This window comes from Momordica charantia (assembly GCF_013281855.1).
Source record: "Momordica charantia cultivar OHB3-1 chromosome 8 unlocalized genomic scaffold, Mcharantia_2.0 BLBB01000008.1, whole genome shotgun sequence".
Classification (NCBI taxonomy): Eukaryota; Viridiplantae; Streptophyta; class Magnoliopsida; order Cucurbitales; family Cucurbitaceae; genus Momordica; species Momordica charantia.
The window spans coordinates 7,395,651-7,414,330 of record NW_028275166.1 but is presented as its reverse complement, the minus strand read 5'-3'; the positions used below and the strand labels follow the sequence as shown (position 1 = coordinate 7,414,330).

The following is an 18,680-nucleotide window of genomic DNA, read 5'->3' as shown; positions in this document are numbered from 1 at the left end:
CTTCTCAATTTTAATTAATTATCTTTCAAATTTATTTACTTTTATCATTTTCCTCATAATTAAAACTTTTTAAATTTCCTTAAAAGCTCATCCATTAAGTTTAGAGACTTTTATATTCTTTCTCCTTCTATTTATTTATTTTCACAATTAAAACATTTCAAAATTCTCTCTAAAAACTATACCATAAATATATTATACTAATTTTAACTTAACCCTTGTTTCTCTCTCTCAACTTTTCATCTCTTTGCAGCTTCTTAACTTTAGGTGTGATTATGAATTGTTAGAATATAAATTAAAGCTTAAGTTTGTTATTGGTTCAAATTAAGGCTTGAAATTTTCAGATTTTTTTCATTTTATTTCTTTTATTTTTTTATAATTTATTTCATATTGTTCGATGCACTAATATCTAATATTTATTTGGTCGACTTACTTTATCTATATAGAATGTTAATATGTTTAATATATAAATTTGAATATTAAAAACTTATATAAACTTAGTCCCATATCATCTTAAACCACCTCCGTCTGTGCAACCAGATGCATAAATCTATTCAAAATCATCCTACAATCAATAATATAGTTAATGCGTCTTTGTTGGATCCACAATTAAAAGTTTGGAAATTTATTAAATTTTTTTATGTAATTAGATTAAATAGACAAAATTTTAAAATTTATCTAAAAATATCTTAAACATGAGAAGAAGTTTATTATTTAACTTATATAAACATTTAAACCTAACCAATATTTATAAGAGGCAAAGAATAATAGTAAAACTTTTTACTACTAAAATAGGATCTTATGTATAATTGAATTGGTTAGCGCAAATAACAGATCCCATCACCTCACCTTTATATTTATTTATTTTTTCTTGGATATATATATATATTTCAATATGGTATATTTTTTAGTTTGAAACTTTTTCTCCCAGAATACGATTCAACCCACTGCCATTTCTTTAATTATTATTCAAACCTTATAGAAAGATAAATATAATAATATTAAATTTATTCCAATCATGAAAATTTTCTCCACACGCAACTAAATATTAATTATAGCACCTCGAAGTTTTACAAAATATCTCAAAATAAAAATTTGGATTGATCTTCATACCATCCATATATTATATCATGCCACTATCAATCCATAAATTTCTTTAATCACTAGTTAATTCCATCATCTTTTCCTAATTAGTCTCGTTTATCTCAAGGGGAAATTGCTATAAAGAAAAGAATATTAATATTATAAAATAATGTACAATAAATGAAATACTATTAGAATAAAGTCAAGTGAGAAACTTATCTTATAACTGAAAAAAAGGAAATCCTAAATGGGAGTGGAATATTTCCCCCAATTTTTTTGTGGATTCTCTCAAAACGAAATCAAGAAATTACTTTTATATAAACAAAAAAAAATAATAATATAATAAACATATTTCTTTTTAGAAAAGATAAAATACAGTGCCTTGGTGTTGCAAACCTTATCCAAAAGTGGGGCCCACTCACGATCGTTATCCGAAGACGCACCACGTGGACATAGTAAGCTTACGTGTCAAGAAATTTTCGACACGTTTCACCTTTGTCCAATCAGTTCTAAAAACGGAAAGCCCGAAATCACTTACACATGAGAGAGAACGTTGTCTGGTGGGTCCCACTTTTCCATCACGTGCGGGCACGTGGTTTTGGCGGCAAAACGACAAATATTGGATGTCGTCATGTAGCCGCTATTGCCTAGCCACCCGAAAAACTTTCTAATACCAAATCATTTCCCATCTTATTCTCATTTTTATATTATATTACCAATATTTTTATTCGTCTAGAATTCACTTATTCATTAAATATAATAAAATTAATGAAAATAGCAAATAAAAATTTAGTAGAAATCGTGTGTGTAGATAAGATATTGTTTAGCAAAAATATTTCGAGTGTCAATTAAGAGCAAAGCAAAAAAATAAATAAAAATGCATACATCCTCGTAATTACAAAAGTTATAGATCAAAAAAAAAAAAAAACTCTTATTATCTCTCAATAAATTTTGAGTGTAAATTTCAGGTGAAGCGAAAAGATTTGTACTTCGTCTTAAATGCAAAAAGTTAATATGTAAATAAAATAAAAGATTATAAAGCTTCCCTTCATTTTTTTTTCCTAAAATTTTTTAGAATTAAAACAAAAATTATATTAAAAAAAATTGCAATTTACGTACCTTTTGGCATTTTCTCTATCTCTGCCACGAGAATATTAGGAAAATTTCAATTGCCACCGGGGAGTCTCGAATGGACTGGAGCGGCGGCTGACGTGGAAGGAAGGAGGGCATTTACGTAAATTGACTTGCCGTCTGAAAGCTGTATAAGTTTGAACACGGCGATTTCGCTTCTTCCTCCACCGAGTTGAAATCGGACGTAGCCGTTACCTGCGTACAAAAGAGACGACTCTGTAATTCGCGAATCGCTCTTGCTTTCTCCGGCGGAGATTTCTTTGTCGACGGACTCGCTATTGCTTGACTCAGTCAGAGCGATTCGCTTCCGAGTGAGTTCTTGGAGAATCGGTGGTTTTTTATTTTAATTTTCTTTTTCTGGAGGCTGGATGGTTCAGCTGATGAATTCGGGGACGGAGAAGAGTCCGAGGACGAAGAGGCTGAAGCAGGAGGTTGAGGATTCTTTGGAAGACCTTCTCGATCAATTTCACAAGCGATCCAAACCCCACTTCTCTTCGGAGGTATTGCTCTGATTTTTTCTCTCTCTCTCTGTGATCTGATTGAAATTGACTTCGGAGTTCGTTCTGTATGAAGAACGAACCGAAGAATTCGCAAGAACAGTTCCCGAAATGTTGGCGAATTCCAACAGATTGAACCTTCAAACTCTTGTTTTCAATATTGTACTTCTGTAATCAATCATAGATTTGTTCTTTAATTCGTTTGTAGAAGATTGTTTCTTTCTGGTTTCTTATGGGGGTAACACGAAACAGAGTACTTGAATGATATTATTCTATGACGATATTTGTTTCTCCAGTTGTGTTTCTTGTTCTGAACTTGGATTTAGGGTTTTTATTTTGTGTGAATTGGTTATTCTGATTGTTTTTGAATTTGCAGAAGCGGACGTCAGATGCCAATGTGTTTTGTGTACCGTCCAATCCGTCGAATCCTCTAGATGAGCCAAGCCCCTTAGGTTTGAACCTCAAAAAGAGCCCTTCACTGTTGGATTTGATTCAAGCAAAACTGTCTCAAGAAACTGCTAAATTAGCGAATTTGAGCAAAAAGGACCACAAGGGAGCCACTGCTTTTAGTGCTGCGGACAAACTCAAGGCTTCCAACTTCCCCGCACTAATTCTTAAGATTGGTACTTGGGAGGTACTTTAATTACTGGAACTGTTAATTTTGGTTTTTGTTTCCTTTGTTTTAGTAGAATGGGGTGTTGAGAATGTTGTGTTAATTTGCAGTACAAGTCAAGATACGAGGGAGATCTAGTGGCAAAATGTTACTTTGCCAAGCATAAGTTGGTCTGGGAACTTCTAGACGGGAATCTTAAGAACAAGATAGAGATTCAATGGTCCGATATCGTCGCGCTCAAGGCGACTTACGCTGAGGATGGTCTCGGGACTTTGGACGTGGTGGTGAGTTACATTTTTGTTACCAATGTTTTCTCTCCAAGTTATGGAATGAATGTGTGCACCTTGGTTCTTCATATGTTTAACCGTTGTGTTTTCGCTCTTTTTTGCAGCTGGCGAGACAGCCCCTTTTCTTTAGGGAGATAAATCCGCAACCTAAGAAGCACACTTTATGGCAAGCAACAGCTGACTTTACTGGTGGAGAAGCAAGCAGATACAGGTGCCTCATTTTAAATGTCAAGTCCTTGTAGTTGGTGTATTCCCTTCTGTTCTTTTGAGTACGAAAAACCATTGAAAGAGATTGCTCAACTTAGTTATATCTACTTTGTCTCTTTATGTTCTTTTGAGTCTGAAGCTTAATGAGTCGATTTGGCTTTGATGTGAATTCTGTACTAGTAGTCGTAGTATACTGATTCTAGTCCATGTACTTTGCAGAAAACATTTCCTGCAGTGTTCACAAGGCTTGTTAAACAAGCATTTCGAGAAGCTCATACGTTGCGATCCCCGGCTCAACTTTTTAAGCCAACAACCTGATATTGTGTTAGAATGTCCATATTTTAAAACCAATAGTCCGAATGAATCCAAAGAAGGAATTGATTTGAAGAGTGAGGAGGGACCTACTTTCTTTAGTTTAGGTATGGTGTCACCATCTGGAAATCAGTCGCCTTCTTCAATGAAAGAGCATGATTGTCTTGCGGGCGCATCTGAAGAATATTCTGAGCAATCTCCATCACCTAACTCGGGTAATGACACGAATCTACACCTGAAATTATTGAAGTATGGTTCACTTAGCATGATCTCAAATATGACATAATCGGAAATCAAATGAACCATTGAGAAACTAAGACTCTTCTACTTGAAAATGTGTAGGCACATTCTTGTGTCCAAACTGAACTTTATCCTTTGCGCTGAAAATATTCTGAATGGTTAAATGTGTATTTTAGGGGTGGAAGATCACACGACTGAAGAAGTGAGGAATGATGGATCTGAGAATTTGAGGCTGTTCAACAAATGGGACGAAGTCATAGTTCCTGGAATCCGTCCATCAATGTCTGTTAGCGATTTCGTTAGTCATATCGGACACTGCCTATCGCAGCAGATGACACCCAACGGTGCCATGTTTTCTGAAGAAAAACAACAGAGCAGAGATGCCCTGGAGGGGATTACACAGTATCTTTTCGGCGATTCTCAGCACGCATTCGATTCCGATGAACAGACCATCGTGGCTAGGGAACAGACCATCATGGCTAGGGTTAATTCCCTGTGCTGTCTTCTGCAGAAGGATCCTTGTATGGCTAAGAACCTTGATGTTGGTGGCAACGCCAGCCCAGTTTCTGCACCGGCGTATGAAATCAAGAAGCAAGAAGGCTTCCCAGCACGAAATGGCTACGAATCGGGCAAGCACATAGCCATGTCGAGAAATGATTCAGTGGGTGAGCTGCTGCTTAATCTGCCTAGAATAGCTTCTCTGCCTCAGTTTCTGTTCAACTTGTTCGATGATTCTGATGATCGAGCTAGATAGCCTTTGATTTTGTTCAAGGTCGTCTAGTTAAAGCCTGTACATCAAGTATCTACTGGAAAAAATGAAAAAGGAAAAAAGAAAAGAAAGGAAACAATCCTCGAATATCTTACCTATATATGAATAACCAGTGCCTCTTCACAAGTCAACTTTTGTAAATATAAAGGTGCTTAATATATATATGGTTTATATCAACTAACAGCATAACTTCTCTTTCTTTCTTGTCTCGACAATTGTGAAAGACCATGAGCTTCAGTGTTACACTTTGCATGAACAAGATTTGATGTTTGAAGCTTCATTGCCAAATGCATTTTCCCCTTGGACTGGATCTCTAGACACAGGCAAACAAATAGCAGCAGTCTTTTGATAAATAAATTAAGACGGAACTGTGGCAACAATTTGGTAAAAGGGTAGACAGATAGATCCTGGTGGTAAAATGTGGACCGATAGCTTTCAGAGTCCTGGCTCAAACTTTTAGGTTTGAAACTTTAATAACTGAGTTTCTTTAAAGATGATCAAAGCATTCTCGAAAGATAGTGGGGTAGGTGGGAGAAATTAAATTAGTAGAGTCTGTTTTGGAAAATTTAAAAGAAAGCTAAGGGAAAAAGGACCTAGTAACTACTGGAATCAGTAAAAAAAGGTAAAAGGACCAACCAGCAATAAGCAAACTTGTCAAGTCACGCACACACACGGATACGAATAAATAAAGCTATCAAAAGAAAATGGGCAGTCCACTCACAAACTCCACAAGCAGAAGGGGGGCTGGTTCCGGACAACCTGCAATGGCTTTTGACGAATCACCTCAGATGAAAAAACGTCCTGAAAGAATTTATCATGTTCCTTCGCATCTACAGGACCTCATCTTTTTTCACCTATTCTCTTTTTATCCATCTGTTTTTGGGGTGGGGATGCACGAGAATTATTTTCTATGAAACCAAAAGTATTCCCTACCGGTGACAAAAATAGAGTAACAAAGCAGGGAAGAGGCCTTCACGATCAGTGTATAGGGAGATGAATCTGCATTTTTTAGCACCATATAGAGAGACAATTCACATGTAAACTTCCCCAGTGGGAGCAAGGAAAAAAGTTCTTTCATGCATTATACAACAGGCTACAGAGAAACAGCTCATGTGTAGATAGAAAAAGGAATATAAATAGTGAGAACTTTTAAAAAGGAGTATCGTGCAATTCTATGCCTAGCTGTAAAAGATGAACCTGAAGAAACCCCACAATTGAGGGGGGAAATTAATAATCTAACTAAAACAGGATACTTGGTTGTTAGTCTCCAGAATACATGGTTGTTAGTCTCCTTTAACGTGCTGCAAGCCACTTCGAACACGTGAAAAAGCCAAGGATGCTACCATTGAGGTCGAGTACCCAATTACTGCCCCGTAACTCACACATATTGGCCACTCCTGCATATTAAAGTGATCTTTATTTAATAGAGTTCGCATAGATGCAATGCAAGAGAACTAAGAAAAATAACCTGAATTTACATGATTGGTTTAACATTTTCACACACACAAGGGACTTTGGTTTATTTGATGTCACTCCTATCTAACTCTGTTAGTTTCTTTATTGTTTGTAATAGGAGAGCATTCTAGTTGGTCTTAGGATTTATTCAAAACATAATTTACCTAATCTAATGCCACATCAAGACCATCGAGATTAGGAGCACTAGAGCAAGAGGCGACAACCATTAAGTATGGAATTGTCAAAGGAACTATATGGGTAGCAAATAGACATAAATTGATACCATATCCCAAAATCTGATTCAAATCAATATAACAGCATGGTCACATGAAAAAATGTAGTGAATTGTCATTTATGAATAAGTTCCGAAAAGAATTGAGTACTATCGTATGTATCAGCTAAGTTCACAAGTTATAGATAAGTGGACTCTACTCATTATTTTGTCTTTGAATGCCTAGAAGTCACGAATAGATGCAGTAAAAACTAATCTCTATCATATAACTTTTTATCGGCTTAGATCACATTTTAGAGGTAAGTAAACTTGACTCATTATTTTTTTTGGGATGCCCAGACGTACCATTTTATAGTTCATCAACTTTGAAACAAGAGATTATCAAATGACACTATTTAATGTCAATGAGGTTTGTTGGCCGAGCTTTATAGGCAAAAACACAAGTGCAGTATGGAAAAATAGTACCTGCCAAGGCCTTTCCCAATCAAGTGGCATGGGCCATGCGCCAAACCAGGCTCCAATAATGGCCCCATGTGCTGGAATGCATATCATATGATCAATAGTTCCATTGGGCCTGCAATTGCACAGCATCGACTACCTTTACATAAACATTTTATTCTGAGTTTGTATTTACCTTTGTTAAAAACTAAATATTTTGCTAGTAGAAGAATGCATCCACGTCAAGTAAAGAGAGATAAATAACACATCAGGAGCCTTACTTTGTGTAAGCAAATAGGCGCTGCCAGTCCATCCATGATGAACCAAAGACACATGCTGAAGGCACGATCTACAAGACGAGCAAAAACCACTATCAATAAAGGACTAACATATCCATACGAGAAGGGGAAGGGTTTCTAACACAGCACAACATTTACCATGAAAGTAAATACGATGATAATAATCCTCAAAACAAACTGAAAAAATATCCAGATATGAGAAAGCTCCACTTCCATGAATCTCATAATAGTCATTAACTAATTTAAAGGGTTAAAACCATAACCTGAGAAAACCAAAAAAGAAAATATAGGTCCCATTATCCATCTCACAAAGATGTAAAACAACAGCCAATGACTATATAACAGGATTCAAAAAGGTGGAAGAAATTGAAACAATATAGTTAGAGATATAGTCATCAAAGGAAATATCTTAAGAATAGCTTACTCACATTGAACAATGACATCACAAGTGACCAGTTAAGGGTCTTCGAGAAGTATCTGTGCCAAGAAGAAGTATTCAGACCATGTACACAAAAACACTTCAGTATCAAATGTATTAATATTATCGTGATTTAGCCTTAAAGCTTAAATCTGTGGAACATCAATATCCATAATTATAAAACAGCAAATCATGACTGATGATACTGTCGATTAATCTTCCCAAGTAAAATTCCACTTGAAATACTCACAATTTGGATTAAGCTTTATTTTGGAAAAGGAAGACCAAAACCAAAGTAATGTTCCCATAATGGTGATAAAATAAAATGCCAGCTGATGCTGGGAGCAGATCTTGCCTTATTTGTTGTACAAATTCTGGTATAAGTTTTCCAATCAAATATAAAAATTGATTCAAAATTTGGAATCCATGGGAGATGAAAATATAGCTTTTCAGTCACTTATTCACGTACTGAGCACCAACGGGAGCGCCTAGAACTATTGCTCCAAAAGCATTAATAACAGCACCTGCATAATAGAGGCCACATTGATCCCATTATGACAAGTTGAGCGAGAAGAACCAAACAAATACAAATCATTATGAATAAGAAAAACAAATGCGTGGTAGTCTCCAGAGAGTGATCGTGGACGCACATGGGAACAAAAATACCTATACTCTCACATCACCAAATTTGAAATCTCATTTCACCTAAAATTTGAGCAATATCCATTTCGAGAAATGGTTATTGAATTTAACACGTCTTCGATTTTCGCATACAATATTTCGATCCTCAGAATGCTCAATTGGAAAGACAGATGAAGCGCAACTTCAAAAGCACTCATAGCTAATTAAACAAAAGAAAATCGAAAGAAGTACCAAATGGTAATGAGATTTCTTCAACTAACCAGCAGGGAGTCCAAGTATGCCTCTCGTAACAGCTTTCAGGTACTGCAAATTCGCACAGAAGATGGTCCAAGTTTTTCAAAATTTCTTATCTGATTTCAGAACAACCGATACACTTTATCGTGAAACAAGAGAGAGTCAACCTTACCGAGCATTGTTCTCGGTCCAGACGGTAGCGGCTGTAAAGAAGGATGACAATCGGACACTCAAGAGCCTGAACAGAGAGAAAGAAGAAAAATCTTTCAAAATGCAGGGAGTAAATTAGGAAACGAAATCAAGAAGAGAATTGAGAGAAAAAATACCCAAATCAAGAAGAGAGTATGAGAAGGATTGGAGATGAGATCGGTGGAGTAGATGTATCGAGCAATCCAGAGAGCTAGGGCTAGCCCCAAGCCGCAGATCAGGTGGACGAGGAAGGCTTCCGCAATCGATACGGCAGTCGGGGCTTTACTGGCCATCTCCTTCTCCGTCGCCATGACTGTATTTTCTCGTAGCTCGTACGGCAAAGAAATGGGAAAGAAAAGAAAATGGGGCGTTGGAAGTGTGTTTTAAATATTAGTTTTGTATTTCTTTTTAGAAAAAACAAACAAACAAACAAACTTTTACGTAAAATTCATAGATAGTTTTTTAATTTTAAGAAAATAGAAAAACGATTTTGTTTTTAGAAAAAAAAATAGAAAAATGTTAAAGGTTGAGATTTATGTACTAAGGCTTCATGTTTAGTAAATATTTTATTATTTAATAAAAATAATTATTTAATTATTTTGATTGTATAAAATATTTATTATTATTATTATTATTATTATTATTATTTTGTAAAAATCTAAAGTTAAATTTGTAATATTGAACCGTATGTATGTAATTAACTTACAAGAAAATCTTGTTAAAATTAAAATCTAAACAAATCTATAGTACATTGTAGTTGACTTACAATAAAAAGAATTAATTGTTTGTTCTAATATTAAATTGTTATTTTTACTTATAAAGTTTCAATTTGATTATTCTAGGTTGTATTTCATTTGAATTTGGTTCTTATATGATTGAAAAAGTTTTAATTTAGTTTATATAGTTAGTGAGAACTCGTAAATTATTTTTGTTATTACTATAGTGAATATATGACATGTTTTTAATTATGTGATAATAAGCTAAATGTTATCAGCAAGAAATAGAAGAAAATTGGTGGATTTTTTGAGTTTGAAAATAACAATTTAGAAACTATTTGCGGATCTTACTAAATTATTGAGACCAATTAATTAAAACTTTTAAATTTACAAGATCAAATTGAAATAAAGCTGGTCAAATTTGTAATTTAACGGAACAAAAATAGCAATTTGTTGTTTGATGTGTTTTCTAAGTTAATTATTTTCTTATATTCATCTTTTTTTTTTTTTACTAAATATGTTATATATATATATATATATATATATATATATTGAAACAATAAAATTAACCGATTAAAAAATGAAAACAAAAAACATATATGTTTTTATGGATGATTTTTAAAACTAAAAGAAATAAGAAACAAATTTTCAAAATTTTAATTTGAAGAATATTTAAAAAAAATAAATATAGAAATATGTCAAATAATCGCTCATTTTTTTTAATGTTAACTTACAAAATACAATCTCATCTCATGAGTTTTTTCTAACACAATCTTATCCAGTAATATATCGTAAAAAGCACGAAACTAGATCCATATTAAATCATACCTAGTTCTGTCTAATTGTATCTCCAACTCCAACATTTCACTATCCAAGAAAGTAAAAATCTCTATGAATTTTAAATTAATATAGAAAAATCCAACACAAAAACAGAAAAAGTTTGGGGGATACATGGGATTTGCACCAAAGTCATTGTGAATGGTACATTACATCACAGCTTTAACAAAAGGGAAGATGATTCCTTCAAGTGTTAATTTCAGGTTTTTTATTAGAAATCTTTTAGAAGCAATTATTATTTGTATTTACAAAACTTCACTTACTTTAAGCCCAAAATTGGCCTAAAAAGCAAGGATGCCAAGGATACAACATAAGCTTTTCACATCATTATTGTTCGAGGAATTTGAAAATGGGAGAGGACTTGACTTGTCTCCCTATGAAATTGGGTCGAAAGTTGGAAAAGTTGTTGTTCTAACTGGATCATGGTTAGAGTTAGGGTTAGACCACACCAAAGGCTTCCAAAAAGATTTGTGCTTCCGCCTTATTTGGTGGTGGTGATTTATCAGCTCGGTTTCTGATCTACTTAGTATCTCCCACATCACCTTCACATCTTGATAGCCGCATGTTTCTACATCGTCGTGAAGTTTCAAAAGTCCTTGATCTGTTAACCACAAGCAACAAGTTAGGAATCATTTATGGTCCGTCTGATAACCATAAGTTTTTAGTTTTTGATAATCAAACTAATAACTATCTATAATTAAGTTTGAAGTTTTTTTTTCCGCATTTTTTTAATATATGCTAGTAACTCTTATGAATTAAATGATCTTTTTTAACACTTGAAGGTATGGAGGTTCGAACTTCCGACCTCCAGGAAAAGAGCAAGTATTAATTACTGAACTATGAGCACATTAAAATGGTTTGTCTTTACCTAGCTAGGACCTATTTAACGGTCACATTGCTTTCTTTTAAAAATATGCTGGTTTAAAATTAGTTTATCTTATATGTAAATTTTAATTTGAAAGTACTTTTATAAATATTAGCCATGAGATACATGACAACTAAAGAGTACACATTATTTTATATATAAAAAAAATACAAAACAAAAGTAAAATCCCAAGAGTTTACCTAATTCAAACAAATACTAAATACAATAGTAATACCAGGTATCGTAACAAATTAGGGATTTTTCACTCAGTTACTCGTTGATCTAATTGATACGCACATATATACATATAAAACATGTTCAATGTTTGCCTAAAATTAAAAGAATTAGGAAGCCAACCCAGGAAGGAAATATAATAAATACAATAACAAAAGGAAAATCCATGAAATTTTCTCACTGTACCAAAGCGAGCCCTCCAACTTTGGTCGTGAGTTCGATCTCTCATCCCCACATATTGTATTCAAAAAAAGATTTTCTCACTAAACTCACATAACTTATTTTTTCGATTATTTTTCTCCAAACAAACAAATGAGATTTAACCCAACCTAATAAACTCACGAATATAGATGCCCAACCAGAAGAAGTGGTCCAAAAGGGTCAGCCAAGTGGACCTGATTCCTTGTTGGAAGCATTTTTCCCCCCTAAAAGAACAATAGTAATTGGGAAAAGAAAAAAAAAGGGAGAAAAAGAGAGAGAGGAGGTGATTTGTGACGTTGATTCCTCTTTTTCAAGCCATTGACAATGCTTTTGTGACTAAGGGGGCATCAAAGAGGCTTTGAGTGAAAAAGATGTTTATCCAAACCAACTTTATAAAGTTACTTAATTAATTACAATTTTACAAAGTGGAATTTTTCAGGTCACTTTAATTAATACTTTGAATTTTTAGGATAATCCTAAATAATTATTATTAATTAACATCGTGTATAATGGATAAACTAAAATACAATATTTAAAAAGTTTTAGAAAAAAAATAAGGTATTTACTCCTCTCGTACATGAGTAGTTTAACCTTTCACCTTAAATATATAATCTTTAAAAAATTAAAAGAATAAGAAAATTATAAATAAATCGATATCTAACCCAAACTAAAGTTTAGTTCGAATTCTCCCATCTTGCTTTTTTTCATTTTTATTTAAAAAAAAAACAATTAAAGATTTTTTAGGGGCTAGCTCTCTTTTTTTTCCCCTAAAGTGGGGGTCGGTCTAGTGGATCTTTTCCCACTTGGGATTTGATCTTTATTTATTTATTTTTAATGTCCCTAAACTCAATTAAATTATGATTAGAACTAATCACCAACCGACTCAAGGAATTTCAACTATATAATCACCCATTTAATTGCTGACGTGTCGGTATCTTTTCAGATAGTTTTTTTCTCTTTGTAAAATTTATAATATCAAAAGAAGAACTGACAGGATTTATTTTCAATTACAATATTAATAAATTATCTTATCATTTCATCCAGAACCCATATTTTGATGTCCGGTAATAACCGTTGAATCCATATAATTTAATTTAATCTCCCCATAGAAATTATAATGAATAGCAAAATTTAATTTGATTAATACATAAAATTCTCTCTTCCTTTCTATAAAGAAAGAGTATTTTGTCTGTTATTAATATTTAAATACAAAAAAATTAAATGGAGACGGCAAATTTTGGATCATTAAAAGTTATATTTTTTAATAGTTCTATTTTTTTTAATCAAAAGGTCAAATACAGTGTAAATTACGAATTTAGTCTTCGAATTGATGACTTAAAATTTGTCTTTATAGTTCATACTTTGATCCTACAATTTTACTAAATCTAAAAATCGGGAGATGTGATACTTTCTTTTATGAGGCAATAAATTAATATTTTCTATTTAATTAATTGGATGAGTTGATCGTACTAGTTTGTGTAGGGCTAAGTAAAAGTAAGAGAAAATAGGTTCAGTTTTGGAGAACCATTCACGATATTTAACTCTACCACAAGGATCAAAGGAAAACTTTTTAAAATTATATAAACCAAATCGAAATCAAACAATAATTATGGAAACTAAATTAAAAAATTTGAAAATCAACCTAAAGTACTATAGAAGTAACCTTAAAATATAAATAACTATGATTTTTAATCGAAAATAAAATTAAGAAAAAATGAATAAATGAGGAGAAGGTTTTGGTTGTAATTTTAATTCGTCTGATTGGGAAGGGCATAGAAAGTAAAAACTCACCGTTTTTGGGATTTTTAAGGCGGGCATAAACGGCGAGCCAAACACGGCGTACGGGAAAAATCATCTGCTGCCAAAATCCCATAATACACCCTTTAATTTCAATCTTCTTCTCCGTCTTCGTCTCTCTGTTTTTCTTCCTCCGGCAAAACCAGCCGCCGCCGCCGCCGAGTCGAATAGCGCCTAACTCGGCCAGACTCACCGGGTCGCAAATGAATCTTTCTTTCTGAAGATTAATTTCTCTGTACACACTCACCACCCACCACAGTTCCTTCAGCGGCTAGAGGGAGAAAGAGAGAGAGGAGAGAGAGAAGAAAGCTATGGAAATGAAAGTAATGGGGGGATGGATGTTATTATAGTATAGGAGGCCACCGACACGTGACTAACTGAAATTAATTTTCCTTTTTGTAATTTTAAATCTTATGTATTTTTTGTATTGTTAGTTTAGTTTATGTACTAGTACTACACTACTACTGCAGAAAGCAATATATATATTCAATACACTTTTTTTTGATTTGGACTTCCATTAACTCTCCACCTTATAAAATAATTTATGGAAAGTCATTTTTTAATTTTTAATTTTTAATCTTATCTTTATCAGTCAAATTAAACCTAATTGTTAAATTCCATTAATTTGATCAGCGAACATAATCCAGCGGTAATTAGCATATACCTCTTAGAGGTTATGAGTTTGAATCCCTCCCCAATATTTTGTACTTAAAAACAATAATAATAATAAAATAAAATTGATCTATACTTAGTTCAAGTGGATATAATAGAGTGGTTGAGACATCTCTATTTTCTCAATAATCACTATTTCAATTTTTGGCGACGAAACCTTCTTTCATTATCGAAAGTCTGCTTTCGTCGCCAAAAGTCAGCTCAATTTGGATCGTCGATGGCCTGCATTTTTTGCCAAAAGTCCCCTTGGATGACGAAAGAAGGTTTTGTCGTCGAAGGTTGGTAGGGTTTTCACCCGCCCAATATTCGTCAAAACTAAACGCACCGTTTTGGTGGTTTTAGTGACGATGTTTGGGACTTTGGGCGACGAAACTGTTTCGTGGCCAAAAGTCTCAAATTGAAAACCCCAAATCACAATTTTCCCCTCATTTGTTCGTTTCTCTTCTGAAACTCTCCACCTTCAATTAATTCTTTTACTGTCCCATATTTTAACTTCCCGATTCCCCTCATTAATGTTATATGTTTAGATCACCGTTTCTATTTAATATTTAGAATTTAAAATTAATCAATATCTTAATTCGTCAAAAGTTTAAAACTTTTTATTCCTTTATACTAAAATAATAATAATAAAAAAGCATAAACGGTTACTATGAGCATAAGCCACAAATGTAGGCTTTACTTTACATTGAAAGTTAAGCAAAACTTATTTCTTTTAATACTCCACCAAGTGGGCAATTGAAATTCCCTTTGTTTTCTTTTTCTTTTAGTAATTCGAAGAGCAAAGTTTAAGAGTAACGGTTGATATTCACTAAAAAATATTTCAACTTCCGATTCATTTTTAAAACATTTTGCTTTCGTACTTCGATAAACGGGAAATCTATCATGTAAAATCAGAATATTTATGTGGAGTTTTTCATGAGTGCATGCCTTCAAATAATAATAATAATAATAATAATAATAAAAAAGTCGTCATTTGGAGCAGTTGAAATTATTCAACCTTCAAAATTATAAAGCGGACTTAGAATGTTTTTTAAATTTACTATTTTTGACTTTGACTAGCAAAGTTAGAAGTTTATTACAAAATTTACAATTATTTTTACTCCAATTTTTTTTCTGAGCAATATTCTTACACCAATTATACCTCTAAAGTCATTTAGAACTGTTGAAATTTCTGGCATTCCATAAAAATTGCTGCGAAAGATGGCAATTCTTCACCATATGATCATTTTTTTTTTCCTCAAAAAAACCTTCCATTTGTGTATTTTATAGGATATTAAATTTGTGCCGACATTTTCATTTGTATTTTACAGGATAGAAAATAAAAAAAATTATTAACGGGGGACGTTTAGTATACATGTTTCTTTTTTTTCTTTCTGAAAACTACTTAATTATTTTGTCAAATAAATTTTTTTTACGGAAAAAAAAACTCTTTTTTATCTTTAAGAAACAAACTACCAACGTTGAAAAAGACAAAAATGGACATGCTAACGGCACTTGATCCCACATTCTCAAGCGATTGGGTTTAATGGTTAATTTCGTCAACTACGACTAAATTCTTAGTTTTGTAAATTTTTTTTATTTATTATTAAAAAAAAAGGCAGTCCCTTCAAAGGTTTGGTCTGAAAATTATTGCCTCTACCTAATCTTTGTTTTGATTTTTGAAATGATATTTTCTTTTTTAATGCTAAATTAACGATAAAGAATAAAAAAAAACATCTATTTTTTCACATTGTATATTAATTTAAATATTTTCTTGCATATATTTAAATTTCATCTAGAAAATTGTTTTTTTTTTATAATTAGAAAATTATTGTTTCAATAATACATTATGAAGAATATTGTGTCATTTAAAGGTCTACATGATTTTTCTTAAAATTTTGTAAAATATAATTGATTTCTACACTAAAAGTTATACTCTTACCATATTCATATAGGCGTCAATAATTATTTTTATTTAGACTATCAGTGAACGTTCAACCGATAAAACTCAATTGATAAAATTTCTATTTGGAATTCAAATTCTCCTAACTTGTACATAATCGAAGACATGAGATAAAATTAATTGCCTATTATTAATCTAAATATTATGTAGGGACAAAAAAAATTATAAATTAGACTGGCTAGGGGTTGACTTTAGAAATACAATAAAATTGGAGTAAAGTGTGGCATAGCTAGAATTTGATGAATTTGTTGGTTGAGCTTTTAAAAACTTTTGTTTCAGCATTAGTTTTTGCTCTACCAATTTGGTAATTAGTAATTCTTATGTGTTTCCTGCCACCAAATATTGTAGGGTCAGACGATTGTCCCGTGAGATTAGTCGAGATGCGCGTAAGCTGGCCCGGACACTCACGGATAATATATATGAGTAATATATATATATGTTTGATTTGGTGTTAATCTCTACATTCATAGAACACTAACATTAGTTAGCATTTGATTCCAAAATAAAACGTGTCTCGCACATTGATTAGTGGTGATCACTATATTTGGTTAATGAATCAACTTTTCATCCTGTAACAGAAATAAACACTAAATCGAGGTTAGTTTATTAGGAAAAAGAAAAAAAAAAGGTTGCAAATGAAAATTTCAAAAGCTCTTCCTATTATGACTTCATACTAAGCTTGCACAAGTTGGTGGCAGGAATTCCTTTGGAAGAACAACACAAAAGAATGGAAAAAGAATAATTCCATTTCTACTTTTTGCTGCCAACCCTTTGAAAGAGGGGACTGGGAAAAGTCTAAATTTTCTTTTAAGTCTTAAGAGGTGAGCTTTTATGAAAATACGTATATTCTATTGCACTATCTTAAAGAAAATTGTTCTAATTCAATTAAAAAATAATTCTATCTTAATTTAATTTCTTACTAATATGGTCATCTCATAGCCTTCATGTCTATGAGTGTTCAAAAAATCAAGTGACTCGGAACATATCTAGACAACCAAACTCAAACTATAACAGTTTGGTTGGGTTAATTAGAAATTTTTTTATTTGGATTGGGTTGGATTTTTGTTAAATCGAAAATTCGGCTCGGTTCATGGGTTGACATTTTTTCTTTTCGGTTCAATTTGCAACTAATTGAACCACCATTAAATTAAAAAAGTCAATATATAAACAATTAGGGTTTCTTCTTTCTGTTAGTTGACTCCTCCCACTCATCTTCTTCCCCCTATCTCTTCTTTTTTTCTCCCTCCCTCATCTCCCACTCCATCTTCCTCCCCTCTCTCCTGCCACTTTAGACTCCTATCACCATTCCTATCGAAGAGGCTCGAGCCAAGCAAGGAAGCAAATTGTAGACGACGTAGTCGACGGGGGTTGGAAGAAGAAAGGTGTCGCAAAAGTTGTCTTAGGGTTTGAGATCCAAATTGGTAGAGAGAAATCAAGGTAGATCTGATAGTCTCTGCAGCGACGTAACTGGGTCTCGTGGTCATTGGAGATGGTGACAACCCAACCCCATCTCCTTCTCCACTGGTCTCCCATCTCTCAACTTGTTTTTCACGAAATTTCTTAGCAACCCGACAACCAACTCTACCCAAAAATATAAGGGTTTGGTTGCAAACTTTGTTCAGATCCTTCGAGTAAAAGACCTGACCAACCTCAATTTTCAGGTTAGTCCATAAAATCTTTAACCCCATCCAATCCAACCCGTGAACACTCCTATTTATACTTATTCTTAATAAGGGATCCACTCAATAAACCAATTTCAATATTGAATCTCAAATTAATTATATCTTAGTTGTATTTTTATCTTTGGGTAATGCAACTATAACTTAAATGAGACCCGAGCCATTACGAGTGGATCCCTATTGTTCAAATCTCAAATCAATCAATACCTAAAATAAATCGCTTGTTTACTTTTCATACATGGGCAAAGAGTTTAATTTCATAGTATGAAATTATATCCTGAAGTATGTGATATGGTAATATATATATATATGTAAAAAATAAGTTAAGAAATTCTCTATTTTTAAAATATTGTGTGTCAACCTTTTTTTTCAAGAATATTAGTTATATTATAAAGTAAAGGAAAAGAAAATACAACGTTTGACAACTAAACCATGCTCGTATGTGCAAACATGTCAAACATTTCTATACGGCAATGAATATGTGGTAAGATTCTTCTCGCGACCTTATTTCAAATATTATTTTTATAAATTTGAGAAAAGATAGTTATAACTATAAATTTACTATACCATGTTTTAATTTGTGTTATGTTGGTTAATTTCTTCATTTAGGAAACCAAAAATATATATCAATAATAATAGCTCAAAGCTTTGCTCAGCCTGATCTCATACAACCACTAACATAATGGTGGGTTCA

The 18,680-nt window shown here is 32.8% G+C and overlaps 2 protein-coding genes and 1 long non-coding RNA gene across 3 annotated transcripts; 1 reads left to right on the top strand and 2 right to left on the bottom strand.

Annotated features, from left to right (window-relative positions):
• The first annotated feature begins 2,387 nt into the window (after positions 1 to 2,387).
• Positions 2,388 to 5,313, top strand: LOC111020927 (uncharacterized). Its single transcript, XM_022297723.2, has 6 exons — positions 2,388 to 2,711; positions 3,085 to 3,342; positions 3,432 to 3,605; positions 3,713 to 3,819; positions 4,035 to 4,342; positions 4,544 to 5,313. The coding sequence occupies exons 1-6, from the start codon at positions 2,580 to 2,582 to the stop codon at positions 5,119 to 5,121; spliced, it is 1,557 nt and encodes a 518-aa protein (XP_022153415.1). The 5' UTR covers positions 2,388 to 2,579; the 3' UTR covers positions 5,122 to 5,313.
• An 861-nt stretch (positions 5,314 to 6,174) lies between these two features.
• LOC111020928 (phosphatidylinositol-glycan biosynthesis class F-like protein) lies at positions 6,175 to 9,435 on the bottom strand. Its single transcript, XM_022297724.2, has 8 exons — positions 9,181 to 9,435; positions 9,027 to 9,092; positions 8,881 to 8,923; positions 8,448 to 8,502; positions 7,989 to 8,037; positions 7,543 to 7,610; positions 7,289 to 7,397; positions 6,175 to 6,533 (listed from the first exon to the last, which is right to left on the bottom strand). Exons 1-8 carry the CDS (start codon positions 9,352 to 9,354, stop codon positions 6,420 to 6,422), a joined length of 678 nt encoding a protein of 225 aa, XP_022153416.1. The 5' UTR covers positions 9,355 to 9,435; the 3' UTR covers positions 6,175 to 6,419.
• A 1,346-nt stretch (positions 9,436 to 10,781) lies between these two features.
• LOC111020922 (uncharacterized) lies at positions 10,782 to 14,075 on the bottom strand. The gene is made up of 2 exons (XR_002602764.2): positions 13,688 to 14,075; positions 10,782 to 11,197 (listed from the first exon to the last, which is right to left on the bottom strand). It is a non-coding gene; the product is annotated as an uncharacterized LOC111020922 (long non-coding RNA).
• Positions 14,076 to 18,680: the final 4,605 nt, after the last annotated feature.

Excerpts from the sequence above, each read along its gene's own strand:
- LOC111020927 (XM_022297723.2), top strand. The coding sequence starts at position 2,580 with ATGGTTCAGCTGATGAATTCGGGGACGGAGAAGAGTCCGAGGACGAAG. Across the intron at positions 2,712-3,084 it reads AACCCCACTTCTCTTCGGAG|AAGCGGACGTCAGATGCCAA; the intron begins GTATTGCTCTGA and ends TTGAATTTGCAG. Across the intron at positions 3,606-3,712 it reads TCGGGACTTTGGACGTGGTG|CTGGCGAGACAGCCCCTTTT; the intron begins GTGAGTTACATT and ends TCTTTTTTGCAG.
- LOC111020928 (XM_022297724.2), bottom strand. The coding sequence starts at position 9,354 with ATGGCGACGGAGAAGGAGATGGCCAGTAAAGCCCCGACTGCCGTATCG. Across the intron at positions 8,924-9,026 it reads TGGACCGAGAACAATGCTCG|TACCTGAAAGCTGTTACGAG; the intron begins GTAAGGTTGACT and ends GCGAATTTGCAG. Across the intron at positions 7,611-7,988 it reads TTGTGATGTCATTGTTCAAT|ATCGTGCCTTCAGCATGTGT; the intron begins GTGAGTAAGCTA and ends CTCGTCTTGTAG.